The following is a 15,343-nucleotide window of genomic DNA, read 5'->3' on the forward strand; positions in this document are numbered from 1 at the left end:
CATGGGGCTTCTCTGTACCAAGTGTGGTCCCGGCCCATGGTCAGTGGGTGTCGGTTTGTATGGATACTAATGAACTACAACTCCCAAAATCAAGGTCAGTGTGCCCCAAACGTCTCCAGTATGTTCAGGTGGTCGTGGGGCTTCCCTGTGCAAAGTGTGGTCCTGATCCATTGTCGGTGGGGATCACAGTATGACTGGATGTAGGTGAACTACAACTCCCAAAATCAAGGCCCATTCCCACAAATCCGTAAAGTATGTTTGGTTGGTTGTGGGGCTTCTGTGTGCCAAGTGTAGTCCCGGTCTATTGTCAGTGGGGGTCACAGTATGATTGGATGCAGGTGAACTACAACTCCCAAAATCAAGGCCCATTCCCCCAAACTCCTGCAGTATTTTCAAGTGGTCATGGGGCTTCTCTGTGCCAAGTGGGGTCCCGGTCCATGGTCAGTGGGGGTCACAGTTTGTTGGATGCAGATGAACTATAACTCCCATAAATCAAGGTCAATGTCCCCCAAAGGTCTCCAGTATCTTGAGATGGTCATGGGGTTTCTCTATGCCAAATGTGGTCCTGGTCCATTGTTGGTGGGGGTCACAGTATGCCTGGATGCAGGTGCACTACAACTCCCAAAATCAAGACCCATTCCACAAACCCCTGCAGTAAATCAATTTCAATGCCCCCCTCCTTCCACTGAACTGTTAAGACTTGCTGAACTGTTGGGGCTAATGACTTATTAGAACAGAGATTCGCAACGTTAGGCTCTTCCAATGATTTTGAACTTCAACTCCCAGAATCCTTTGGCATTGCTTCCGCCGGGTAGCACTTCTGGGAAATGAAGTCCAAAGCGGGTGAAGACGCAAATGTTAGGAACCATTGGATTAGAGGAAACGGGGCGGGGCTTGTGGAAGACGAACCGACCAATCGGAAATGGGCGAGTAAAGATTTGAACTGGAGCGGGGGAGAAAACTGAATCGTGTGAGGGATTGCGGTAAGTGTGTGTGTGTGTGTGTGATATTGTTGTTCATGCCTTTGTTATGGGGACAGAAGATCCTTCAGGATCTCCTTTTATAAACCTGGCAATGGAAGGAGACTCTTCCAGTGGAAGCAGTGTGGACAAGGGTGCATCTACACTGTGGAATCAACGCGGTTTGATAGCACTTTAACTGCCATGCCTCAATGCTATGGAATCTTAGGATGTGTAGTTTAATGAGGCACCACCATTCTTTGACAAAGAAGGCTAAAGACCTTGTAAAACTACAATTCCCATGATTCTGTAGCATTGAGTCATGGCAGTTAAAATGGTGTCAGGCTGTACTAATTCTATAGTGTGGACCCAAATGTCCAGAATGGTGCTTTCCTGCTGTCAGCTAAGCTCAGGGCCCTTCCACACAGCCCTATATCCCAGAATATCAAGGCAGAAAATCCCACAATATCTGCTTTGAACTGGGTTATCTGAGTCCACACTGCCATATATTCCAGTTGAAATGTGGGATTTTACTAACCCAAAGCATCATCTTAGGCTCCTTCCACACAGCTGAATAAAACCTCACATTTTCTGCCTTGAACTGGAATATATGGTATTATTTATTATTTATGACATTTATATGCCGCCCTTCTCACCCCAAAGGGGACTCAGAGCGGCTTACAAGATATATATTATATTATTAGCATAGTAAAATATCAGTATTATATATTACTATATTGTACTATATTTGGATTTTATATCACAGTGTAGAAGGAACCAAAGTCCCTTTCCTATTGGGACAGTTGAATGTATTCTAATGCTCCCTGCACCATCCTCCCATCTTATGGCTTCCAGTGATGCTTTGCCTCATAGCTCCAGACTGTCGTATGCAAAAATGTTGGGGAGTATGTATGATGTTTAGGAGCCCCCAGTGGTGCGACAGGTTAAACCGCAGAGCTGCTGAACTTGCTGACCGAAAGATCGGTGGTTCGAATCCAGGGAGCAGGGTGAGCTCCCGTTGTTTTGCCCAGCTTCTGCCAACCTAGCAGTTCAAAAATATGCAAATGTGAGTAGATCAATAGGTATTGCTCCAGCAGAAAGGTAACAGCACTCCATGCAGCCATGCCAGCCAAATGACCTAGGAGGCGTCTATGGACAACGCCGGCTCTTAGGCTTAGAAATGGAGAAGAGCACCATCCCCCAGAGTCGGACACGACTATTTATTTATTTTATTTATTTAAAACTTTTATACCCCGGTCTTCTTAACCTCTGCAGAGGGACTCAGGCTGGCTAACAGCAGAAAATCAATACACAAATACAACTAAAAACATAATAATATCATAATAAGTTAAAATACAAACAAAATAAATACATAAAGCCAAATCGCCAAGATAAAATCACGTTCATCTCAATCCGCCAGTGTGGTCAGTAGTTATTAGGTTATTGCTGAACTCACCAATCATTCTGAGAATGCTATGTCCCAGAGCCAGGATTTCACTAGCTTTCTGAAGATCAGGAGGGAAGGGGCAGATCTAATCTCTATCGGGATAGAGTTCCACAGCCGAGGGGCCACCACCGAGAAGGCCCTGTTTCTCGTCCCCACCAGACGCGATTGAGAATGTGGTGGGACCGAGAGCAGGGCCCCTCCAGAAGATCTTAACAACCTTGATGGTTCATAGGGGAGAATCCGTTCGGACAGGTAAACTGGGCCAGAACCGTTTAGGATTTTGTAGGTCAACACCAGCACTTAATGTCAAGGGGAAATCTTTACCTCTAGCTATATATGATGTTAGCAGAAAGATGCGTGTTTTTACAGAACATGGAAGTGTAGAAAGGGCCTGAGCCTGATGATGATGATGATGACGACGACGATAATAAATCTTTATTTATATGCCGCTTTTCTCCCACAGTGGGGACCCAAAGCGGCTTACAACATGTTAAAAATACAATTCAAAACCAAACAGCAGTCAAACATATAAAACATTGTAAGCATTTAAAATTAATATACATTATTGTACTATCCTGACATATTTCATTGCACGTAACATCACCCAGTGAAGCTTGATGTGACTGGACCTTATGAAACAAGCTTGAAACACATGAGAGGTACAGACCTTTAATGGATCTCAGCTATAGCAACTCTGAGCTCTTTGTAGAAAAACTGTAATGCCAGTGTCATAATTATCCTCTCTCATACACACATATATACATCTTTAATCTAATTGAAGTTAATAAGAACATGTCAATCCCCAAAACAACTAAAAGTAAAAATATAATCATTATTTCTGTGCATTGTTTGTTACCAGCTACTGGCTAATGGTGATTGCCTCTAGTTGACTACACAAAGATTTTTGTCTTTTGAAAGCAAATTGATTCCCCCTCCCTTTCCAAATCAATTGCACTGATACATGAGGACAGACAGGGAGGCTTGTAAACACTTCCCTTAGGCCACATTGATGTTGCTTTCAAATAAGGTTATTATCACACAAAACCTGCAAGTTTAGAATGGATCTACACTGCCATATAATCCAGGTTTCTGCTTTGAACTGGATTATATATTATGAATGACTTTTCAATAATAATGATAGACGTCTTCCATCCTGGATCCATCTCAGTTTCCTGGCCAGATGTTGATTCTTCTTGATTGGTGTTGATCTTATGTTGACTTCCTTCTTAACATTGTAAACATTTCTCTTATCACTGTCCCAATTCTTATCAGAGTTTACTTTTCAGCTCTAATTAGCAACTTTTAATTATAGTCCAGCAAGCAGGTAGTTAGCCATTGCAGGCCTTAATATTATACTGGTGTCTCCAAAATTATTAGCTCCATCCATACATTCACCTTCCATTCTTCCATTCATTCCCACACATCATTTTAAATTCACATTTCACATTGAATTTCTTATGACACAGTGTAGACTCAATGTGGATGATCTGCTCTGATAATATGAAACTATAGAAGGCCTGGGAGGAGTTCAGAGACTTTCCCTCCTGTTTTAGCTTAATAGTGTCTTGCAGTGTTGTCCATACACAGAGGCGGCCCTAGGTAATTTTCAATAGTAAGCAAACAGTATTTTAGCGCGCCCCCCCCCCCCCAACCAATCATTGATATATATTTTCTGTTCGTCGTGGGAGTTCTGTGTGCCATATTTGGTTCAATTCCATCATTGGTGGAGTTCAGAATGCTCTTTGATTGTAGGTGAACTATACATCCCAGTAACTACAACTCACATATGTCAAGGTCTATTTTCCCCCAAGAGCACCTCAAGAGCGCCCCTGGGCAAAATCAACTATACTGCAAATGCTTGCTTTGCGTAATGGGTTGAGCCACCCCTGGGGGGAGGTCAAGCAGCACCCCTCCCCCCTCTCCGCCTTTCCTGAAGGTAGGTGCAAAAACAAAGGAGGGAGTGGAGGTGGGAGATACCTCCAGCTGGAGGGGCTCTCTCTCTCTCTCTTGGTCCCAATGGCTGAGGAGAAAGTCAGGAGAAGAGGCGACTTTTGGTGCGCACGCCGGGGTCTTCAGGCACGTCTCTGGACCCGAACCGGGCCAGGCAAGGGAGCAAGTGCGGCGTGGTAGCTCCGCCCCTTGGCTCACCCGCAGATTGGGGAAATGAGAGGAGCGCGAGGTGGGTGGAGCGCCGGGGGCTCGGGAAAGGGAGCCGGTCATGGGGAAGGGATCGAACGCAGAGAACGATTGAGCACCAGCTCCGCGTGCGCACCCGTTGGCCTGGTGGAGCAGGAACTAGAGGGGCTAGGCGAGGCTCTAGGCCCGGCCCCTTTGGGAAGAGGATTGCCCGGCAGCGAGGCAAGGAAGCCGAGGCTCCCCCCGGACTGCTAGGGCTGCTGTAAGCTGAGGGGGCGCTCCTCAAGTGGCAGTTAAGGGGCATTTACAGAGGTGCCTCTGCGCCCCTGGCAAAAAAAAGTGTACTGCGACCGCTTACTTTGCTTAATGGATGAGCCGCCCCTGTCCATACATGTAGTCAATCTTAACTATGACTCCTTCCACACAGTTGTATAATATCCACACTGAACTTTATTATATGGCAGCGTGGACTTAGATAATCCAGTTCAAAGCGGATATTGTGGATTATCTGTCTTGATATTCTGGGTTATGTGGCTGTGTGAAGGGCACTTAGGCTCACTGAAGTGTACCAGTTTCTTAAATTCTATTGCTGTATTTCAAGAAATGCTACTTTTTCATGCAAAACACCGATACACAACAGATTCAAGTTTAGCCATAATGACAGATGCATTTAATTTCAAAGGAAAGTTTCTGATGAAAATTGTAAGTTGCAATGCTTTCGATTGAATTTTAATCTGTCCCTTGGGGAGGAATTCCAAAATTTTGGATTCTCCAAACTGCAGGATTGATTGATTCCAAATTGACACTACATTTTTGAAGCACCACATGTTCGCCAACAGAGGATGGCATGTTTTCTTCCATTTGGGAAGACTTCTAAACAATTCCAGCCACATGTCAGAGAAAAGGAATGGAAAAAAGGGTCCTTTAGGAAACAGCTGTGCAAGCATGTTCTGAATAGTAAAGGTAGACAGTGGCTGCCTTACTACAAGGTTTCAGAAGCGATTGCTCTTTCCCGAGAGGACAGCTTTTATTAAAACCCACATTTATAATCTTGCTACAAATGAATGCATTGATTAGCCCATACAATCAATCAGGGAATGTCTTTGGCCCTTAATCCCTTGTGGCTGAAGACAGCTGTAAATTTGTTCCCTTAGCAGCATTGAATACGAAGATAAATTTATTGTCCTGCCTTGAGCTTTGGGCCCTGAACTGCAAGAAGATGGTAGAGACATTGGAAAAACTCAGGGGAGAGCTACATAGTTATTTGTTTAATACAAGAATTTTATTTATCGTGTCGGGAGCGAACCATAACAGTTGTTTTGCATTAAAAACAAACAATCAAAGAAAACACAAAGTTTGCAGGCTTGGTATTCTATTAAATGTCGTTTGACCAGTAGCTGGTCACTTGGAGTGCCTCTGGTGTTACTATAAGAAGGTACTCCATTGTGCATGTAGCAGGGCTCACGTTGCATTGCAGCAAGTGGTCTGTGGTTTGCTCTTCTCCGCACTTGCATGTTGTGGATTCCACTTTGTGGCCCCATTTCTTAAGGTGGGCTCTGCATCCCGTGGTGCCAGTGCGCAGTCTATTCAGCGCCTTCCAAGTCACCCAGGAGGAAGTCTCTCATTTGGTATCAGCTATTGATTGAGGTTCTGGGTTTGAGCCTGCCACTTTTGGACTCTCGCTTGCTGAGGTGTTCCAGCAAGTGTCTCTGTAGATCTTAGAAAACTATTTCTTGATTTAAGTCATTGGCGTGCTGGCTGATACCCAACGAGGGGATGAGCTGGAGATGTCACTGCCTTGGTCCTTTCACTATTGGTTGCTACTCCCCGGCGGAAGTCAGGTGGTGCAATACCGGCTAAACACTGTAATTTCTCCAGTGGTGTAGGGCGCAGACACCCCGTGATAATACGGCATGTCTTATTAAGAGCCTCATCCACTGTTTTAGTGTGGTGAGATGTGTTCCACACTGGGCATGCATACTGAGCAGCAGAGTAGCAAAGCGCAAGGGCAGATGTCTTCACTGTGTCTGGTTGTGATCCCCAGGTTGTGCCAGTCAGCTTTCATATGATATTATTTCTAGCACCCACCTTTTGCTTGATATTCAGGCAGTGCTTCTTATAGGTCAGAGCACGGTCCAGGGTAACTGCCAGGTTTTTGGGTGTGCTGCAATGCTCCAGTGGGATTCCTTCCCAGGGAATCCTCAGAGCTTGGGATGATAGTCTGTTCTTAAGATGAAAAACACATGTCTGTGTTTTAGATGGATTAGGGATCAGCTGGTTTTCCCTGTAATAGGCAGTAAGAGCACCTAGAGCAGTGGTTCTCAACCTGGGTCCCCAGATGTTTTTGGCCTACAACTCCCAGAAATCCCAGCCAGTTTACCAGCTGTTAGGATTTCTGGGAGTTAAAGGCCAAAAACACTGACCAAGAGCTTTGGAGAGCTTTTGTTCAACCTTCTCAAAGCTCCCTGCTTGAGCGGTAATGGCACGATCATCAGCATAGATGAAACTCTCTGTCCCTTCTGGCAGTGGCTGATTATTTGTGTAAATGTTGAACATTGATGGAGCAAGCACACTCCCCTGGAGCAGGCCATTCTTCTGTTTTATCACCTACTTCTTTGATCTTGGAACTCAACAAAAAAGCTCCTGTTTTGTAGCTTTCCTATGAGGCGGGTGAGGTGGTAATCCTTTGTGATATTATACATTTTTCTCAGGATGAGCCGGTGGTTTACTGTAAACTGTAATACAAGAACTATTAGTAATTTTTCTATCATAAATATTTTTTCACTTGTTGGAGTTTCACTTTCCCCCCAAATTATATCGTATGGCATATGAGAATCTCCTACTTATCATTTTTTCTTCACTTAGGCAAATTTTACTTGCGATTTTTGTTTTCCAGAGAACTCTTTCAAAATTGCTCTACGAATGTATTGAGATCTAGGAGGATTTGACTCTACATTTGTATATGTTGATGTCTTCCCATTTTCCCTTTGACACAGGACCCTGTAACGATGGTGCCTGCACCGCCTGCCGAAGAAGGCAGCGTGATGGTAGTGGTGCGGGTACGTCCACAGACCCCGCGGGAGCAGGAAGCAAATCGCCAAAGTGTGGTGCAGGTGGCTGGTAACAGCATGCTAGTGTTTGACCCGGAAGAGTCCAACCTGTCTGGCTTCCCTGTGAGTTTCCAAGCCCAGGACTCTGCCTCAAAAAGGAAGGGCAAGAATCTGACCTTTGCTTTTGACCGGGTGTTTGGAGAGAGCTCTACCCAAGCAGAAGTGTTTGAGAATACGACCAAAGGCATCCTGGACAGTGTCCTGAATGGGTACAACTGCTCTGGTAAGATGGGAACTGGGCTTGGTGATGGTAGCATTGGTGGTGGGGGTTTATAATGTCACAGGTGATATGATTACCTGTCACTGTATGGCAATTTTCAAAATGTAGTGGACTGTAATGCCCGACATTTCCTGATAATACAGTTTATGCTTACTAGAGGTGATGGTCAGGTGCTTCTGAAGTGCCAGGTTTATTTATTTATTTATTTATTTGGTTTACTTTTACCCCGCCCTTCTCACCCCGAAGGGGACTCAGGGCGGCTTACACATCCAAGGCACAATTCGATGCCCATAGCATACATAATACACAATAATAAGCAATAAAACAAAATAACAAATTAGCAAACAACAACAACAACAATACATTGCATCTAAAACCGTTAAAACCAATAAAACCAGTAAAATTTCATACAAACCGATACAACCACTTCTTCCTTCTTGCCAGTCAGTGTTCGCTATCTCATGGTTCAGAGTTTTCTTCCACATTTATCAGTCCACATATATCAGTCCTGCCGGTCCTAATTGCCTGGTTGTCCTATCTAGTTAGCAGACTGCCCGAAGGCCTGGTCCCACAACCACGTCTTTGTCTTTCTCCTAAAGGACAGGAGTGATGTCGATGCCCTGATATCCACTGGGAGTGAGTTCCACAGGTGGGGGGCCACCACTGAGAAGGCCCTGCTCCTCGTCCCCACCAGCCTTGCTTGAGAAAGCGGTGGAGTCGAGAGCAGGGCCCCCTCAGATGATCTTAAATTCCGTGGTGGGACGTAGAGGGAGATACGTTCGGACAGATACGCTGGACCGGAACCGTACAGGGTTTTATAGGTCAAGACCAGCACCTTGAATTGGGCTCGGAACTGAACCGGCAGCCAGTGGAGCTGACACAGCAGAGGTTGGGGAGAACTACCTTGTGGTTAAGAAAAAGACTAGAATTATACTCTGTTGTTGACACCTGTGTACTGAATTAGAATCATAAAGTTGGAAGAGACCTCATGGGCCATCCAGTCCAACCCCCTGCTAAGAAGCAGGAAAATTGCATTCCAAGCACCCTGACAGATGGCCATCCAGCCTCTGCTTAAAAGCTTCCAAAGAAGGAGCCTCCACCACAGTCTGAGGCAGAGAGTTCCACTGCTGAACATCTCTCACAGTCAGGAAGTTCTTCCTAATGTTCAGATGGAATCTCCTGTCTTGTAGTTTGCAAAAATTGTAAAATTTCATAAACTAAAACAGGACACTGCTTTGTTCCCACCTTTCTATGGTCCCTGTACTAATTGACAAGCATTTTTAAATGGCGCTCTCTCCCCACTTCAGTTTAATTTTGGAAGGACTCATTAGGAGAGTGTATGGACTTGGATCACATGGAATATTTCTAGACTGAGAGGGCAAGATGTGCGTCACACTTGCGCTCTATCTCTGGTCCAAATAACCTTCCTTTCTAATGGCTCTGCCTCTTCTCATTTTAATATTCAGCATCAGATGTGTGAGTGGAAGGATGACTTTCAAGTAGTTGAAGCTGGTTGTTCATACTTACAGTTTGACCCTGAGGTTTCACCCACTTGTAGTACAATTGTCTGCATATTTACTGAGATTTAACTCATACTGTACATGTGAAGTGGATTACAGCCATAGTGATTATGAAGTAGACATTGAACTAGTCCCATACAGAGAAAAATTCTCTACACACCGTTTGAAAGAAACTCCCTAAAGTGAAAAAAGGGGTGGTTTTTTTGCTACCAACAGACAAGCCAGTTTGTTAAGAACATGTGAAAGGGAAATGTGTGATTTTATAACCCTTCCTTTATTTTGTTGTTGTTGTTGTTGATTTTCTGATCCTGACACAAAACTATCATGAGGTTTTCTTGGCAACATTTGTTCATTGAATAATAATAACAATAACAACATTAATAATAATAATAATAATAATAATAATAATAATAACAACACTTTATTTGTACCCCGCTACCATCTCCCCAAGGGACTCGGTGCAGCTTACATGAGGCCGAGCCCAAACACAACAATACAAGCAATAATCACAACAATACAAGCAATTAAAAAACATAGACAATAAAATACACAACATTATCAATAAGACAACACACAATTAAAAACAATGGGAAGGCCAAATATAGAGTTAAAATTGGAAATAATGCTGGGACATGGACGAAAGGTGATACTGGTGTTTGTGGAAGGGCATATGAGCAGACCTAAAGAAATATAAAGTGCTTTGGAGAACAAAGTGCTATGGGATCATTATTCCGGGAAGGCACACTGGAACAGCCACGTCTTCAAGCTCCTCCTGAAGACTGCCAGAGTTGGAACCTGTCTGATGTCTTTAGGGAGTGAGTTCCAGAGTCGAGGGGCCACCACCGAAAAGGCCCTCCCTCTCGTCCCCACCAATCGCACCTGCGATGCTGGTGGGATCGAGAGCAGGGCCTCTCCATATGATCGAAGGGATCGTGTGGGTTCGTATACAGAGATGCAGTCACGCAAGTTCAGGGCTTTGTAGGTAAGAACCTGCACCTTGAATTGGGCAACCAGTGGAGCTCCTTGAACAGGAGGGATGACCGCTCCCTGGCTGCCGCCTGTTGGATCATCTGAAATTTCCGGGCCGTTTTCAAGGGCAGCCCCACGTAGAGTGCATTGCAGTAATCCAATAATAATAATAATAATAATAATAATAATAATAATAATAATTGATTACATTGCAGTAATCCAATAATAATAATAATAATAATAAGAATAAGAATAATAACTTTATTTATATCCTACCCCATCTCCCAAGAGGGACTCATGCCAGCTTACGAAATAGCAGCAATACAACCAGGACAACATAAGACATAAAAAAACAACAATAACTTAATAATACAAGATATACCATGTCAAATCAAAATAAGAAAACAATAAACATAACAAAGGTTAGGAACAGGAAAGACGATGGAACGTTTGAGGATTTGAACAAGAAGACATAGTTTTTATAATTTTATTGTTATTGCTGTTATGATTTTAAATGTATTGTAATGTGGTTTTTAAAAAGATTTTATCCGATGTATGTATTTTTATATGACATCTAACTGTGCCGATTTGTACACTGCCCTGAGATGCCTTCGGGCTGATATGGGCGGGCTAAAAGTGAAGTAAATAAATAAATAAATAAATAAATAAAGGTTAAAAGTTAAAACCATAGTATACAAACCCATTTGGAATACCCAGCCACAAGTCAATTAATATCAACACTAGGATAAACTTCAACCATGTTAGGTCCTTCAATTGTTGGATGTTCTATTAGCCATTATCGAAGGCCTGTTTGAAAAGCCGAGTCTTCAGTTCTGTCCAAAAAGTTTCAAGTATGGGGCTTGCCTGATCTCCCCAAGGAGGGCGTTCCAGAGCCAGGGAGCCACAATCAAGAAGGCCCTCTCCGTTGTCCCCAGCAACCATGCTTGCGATGGAGGTGGGACTGAGAGCCTCTCCAGCAGATCTTGGAGCCCATGCAGGTTCATAGGGGGAGACATAGTCTCATAAATAAGGCTGGACCCGAACCGTATGGGGCTTTGTAGGTCATGACCTGCTCTTTGAGTTGGGACCAAAAACTTATAGGCAGCCAGTGGAGCTGATTTAATAGGGACTTAGTATGCTCTCTATAGCTTGCTCCTGTGAAGAAACTGGCTGCCGATCTTTGTACTGATTGTAATTTCCAAGCCATTTTCAAAGGCAGTCCCATGTAGAATGCATTGCAGTAATCCATATGAGATGTAACTAAAGCATGGACCACCATGGCCAGATCCGGCTTCTCGAGGTACGGGTGGAATTGGTGCACAAGTCCTACCAGCCACTGCCAACACCTGGGGCTCTAGGGTCAGCGCTGAGTCCAGAAGGACCCCCAAACTGTGGACCTGTGTCCTCAGGGGGAGTGTAATTCCATCAAGCACAGCTTGCCACCCTATATCCCAATCGGCATCATGACTGACAAGGAGGACCTCTCTCTTGTCTGGATTTAGCTTCAGTTTGTTAACCCTCATCCAGCCTGTCACAGCTGCCAGACATTGGTCCAGGATCCGGGAAACTTCCTTGGATTTCGGTGAAAAAGAGTAGTAGAGTTGTGTGTCATCTGCGTACAGATGATACCAAACTCCAAAACTCCGGATGGGCTCACCCAGCAGTTTCATGTAGATGTCTGAACCCTGGTTTCCAGAATTGTAGTCCAATGCTCAAACTAGCATACCAAGTTGACCTCCTCCCTTTATAATTCTCTTTAATTTGAACTGCTTCAGATACCATATATTTGTGAACATTCCCTTGTACCTTGCTCTAAGACTTGAAGTATACTAATATACCAGTTACCCTGTGCTTACTTGAGTGCCCAAGGAACACATGCTTCCCAGTGCACTAAAAGCCACAAATGAAATCATGACATGTAACCATGTCCCTTTGTAACTGTGACATATGACCACAAAGTGATCAGAAACGTATCAAACAAAATCGAACCTGGCAAACCTTTACAAAACCAAAAGACTTCCCAAAAACAGTGGTCCTTATGTAAGTATCTGAAATGCCAAATATCTAAAACAAAAGCAGTGCTACAGGAGGTTATGTACTGTTATTGAAATCCAAACTAGAGCTGACATTTATGTGTGCAAATGCAACTAATGTGGACATTATTTGTTTTGTAAATAGCCGCCACAGGGAATGGAGATCAGCTGCTTAGGCTGTGGAGGATGAGAGACATTAGACGTTTAACTCCTTCTACCATTTGCCCTATCAAACATCACTTTCTGAAACTAATTTTGCATTTTGTTGCTTTGTTGCCAAGGGATCCTTCCCTTGAAATCATATTAACACAGTGGGATGGCAGTATGGAGGTACAGAGATAAACTATCCCACCCCAGCTTCTCAAAAATGGCTCCCACAAGGAGGAATTTAGGGCTCGTAACCCCAAAAGTTAACTTTTCAGAGTTTTGCAGCCAGGACTGGATGGTAAGCTCACACGGGGCAGGTAATCTTGTAGGCAATGCCAAATGAGGTAACCAAGGAATCTGTCTGTTCGACCTTATGGGATTCTTTTCACCCTGTTCTTCCTGATGACGTGTACAGGGTCCTTGAGGCTGTGAAGGTGACCGCTTGTGCTCTGGACCCTTGTCCATCCTGGCTAGTTAAACTGGCTAGAGATAGGTTGCTGGATTGGTTTGTTTCCATCGTAAACGCTTCGTTGAGTCAAGGGAAATTCCTGTCCTGCTTGAAGCAGGTGGTGGTAAAACCATTACTAAAAAAGATCTCCCTTGACCTTTCTGTGCTAAATAACTACAGACCAATCTCCAACCTTCCTTTCTTGGGCAAGGTGCTGGAGTGGGTGGTCACCTCCCAGCTCCAGGGATTCCTAGATGACACCGATTTTCTAGATAGATCGCAGTCTGGTTTCAGGCCTGGGCACAGTACCGAGACGGCTATGGTTGCCTTGGTGGATGACCTCCACAGGGAACTTGACAGGGGGAGTGTGACCCTGCTGGTTCTCCTGGACATCTCAGTGGCTTTTGATACCATCGATCATGGTATTCTTCTGGGCCGACTCTCCGGGATGGGTCTTGGGGGCACGCTTTTGCTATGGCTCCGGTCCTTCCTGGAGGATTGTTCTCAGTTGGTGAAGCTGGGAGACACTTGCTCAGACCCCTGGCCATTGACCTGTGGGGTCCCGCAAGGTTCCATTCTGTCTCTCATGCTTTTTAATATCTACATGAAACCGCCGGTAGAGGTCATCCAGAGTTTTGGAGCTCAGTGCCATCTCTACGCAGATGACACCCAACTTTTCCACCAGAATCCAAGGAAGCCCCTCGGGTGCTGAACCAGTGCCTGGCTGCTGTGTTGGTAGGCATGAGGATGAATAGGCTGAAGATCAGTCCTGACAAGACAGAGGTCCTCCAGGTCAGTCGTATGTCCGACTGGGGTATTGGGTGGCAACCTGTGCTTGACGGGGTTGCTCTCCCCCTGAAAACACAGCTCCACAGCTTGGTGGTCCTCCTAGACTCAGCGCTGACACTTGATGCTCAGATGTCGGCAGTGGCTGAGAGGACCTTCGCACAATTAAAACTCATGCGCCAGCTGCAACCATACCTCATGAAGTCTGACTTGACCACGGTGGTCCATGCCTTAGTTACCTCTAGATTGGATTATTGCAATGCACTCTACGTGGGGCTTTCCTTGAAGACGGCCCGGAAACTACAATCGGTTCAACGTGCGGCAGCCAGATTAATAACTGGGGCAAATTACAGGGAGCGGTCAACCCCCCTGTTCAAGGAGCTCCATTGACTGCCGTTCATCTTCCGGTCCCAATTCAAGGTTCAGGTCATCACCTCTAAAGCCCTGAACGGTTTGCCCGCCTACCTGCGTGACCACATCTCCTGCCACCAACCAGCACAACCTCTCAGTTCCTCCAGGGAGGCTCTCCTCTCGCCTCTCCCACTGTCACAGACCAGATTGGCGGGAACGAGGGAGAGAGCCTTCTCTGCTGTGGCTCCCCGTCTTTGGAACTCACTACCTATTGAGATTGTTGGAGGAAAGTGCTAAGAGTGCCTTGGACTGCGAGAAGATCCAACCAGTCCATCCTCCAGGAAATAAAGCCCGGCTGCTCACTGGAGGGAAAGATACTAGAGACAAAGTTGAAGTACTTTGGCCACATCATGAGGAGACAGGAGAGCCTAGAGAAGACAATTATGCTGGGGAAAGTGGAAGGCAAAAGGAAGAGGGGCCGACCAAGGGCAAGATGGATGGATGGCATCCTTGAAGTGACTGGACTGACCTTGAGGGAGCTGGGGGTGGTAACGGCCGACAGGGAGCTCTGGCGTGGGCTGGTCCATGAGGTCACGAAGAGTCGGAGACGACTGAACGAATGAACAACAACAACACCTATTGAGATTAGGCAAGCCCCCTCCTTAGTAGACTTTAAGAAAAATCTGAAAACCTGGCTTTTTCAATGTGCCTTTAAAGAGTGACCATCCACACTAATTGTGTTGTCCCAGCTATAATGCTCCCCTATGACACACTTTCCCCATTCTAAACTGAAAGCCAGTCCCTACTGTTTCATTTTCTTGGGGCCCCCTTATTTGTATATTTTACTTCTACCTCACCCAGGGTTTTATCATTTTATCTTGTTCATTTGACCTGCCCATCCTATTTGATTTTATATTCTCTTTTACTATTGTATTTTGTTATTGTAATTTATTCTTATTTTTATTTATTATTTTTTTGATGTATTTTGTCTTGTATTTTGCATTTTGTGTTCTGTATTGTTTTTTAGAAGGGTTTGGCCTCATGTTAGCCGCCCCAAGTCCCCTTTGGGGAGATGGTGGCGAGGTATAAAGATGATGATGATGATGATGATGATGATGATGATGATTATTATTATTATTATATGTTTAGGCCTTGGCCCTAAAGCACTATAAGGCACATAAGAGTAGGATGAGGCACAGCTTTATTACTAGAGTTTG

The 15,343-nt window shown here is 44.7% G+C and overlaps 1 protein-coding gene across 1 annotated transcript in view; it reads left to right on the plus strand.

Moving 5' to 3' along the window:
- Positions 1 to 916: 916 nt before the first annotated feature.
- Positions 917 to 15,343, plus strand: part of KIF18B (kinesin family member 18B) — a 49,091-nt gene continuing 34,664 nt past the window's right edge. Inside the window, exons 1-2 of the mRNA XM_060781196.2 lie at positions 917 to 983; positions 7,539 to 7,875. Coding sequence (XP_060637179.2) covers positions 7,551 to 7,875 — 325 coding nt within the window. The 5' untranslated portion in view covers positions 917 to 983; positions 7,539 to 7,550. The remainder of the gene's footprint in view (positions 984 to 7,538; positions 7,876 to 15,343) is intronic.

The sequence above is a fragment of the Anolis sagrei genome, chromosome 6 (assembly GCF_037176765.1).
Source record: "Anolis sagrei isolate rAnoSag1 chromosome 6, rAnoSag1.mat, whole genome shotgun sequence".
NCBI lineage: Eukaryota > Metazoa > Chordata > Lepidosauria > Squamata > Dactyloidae > Anolis > Anolis sagrei.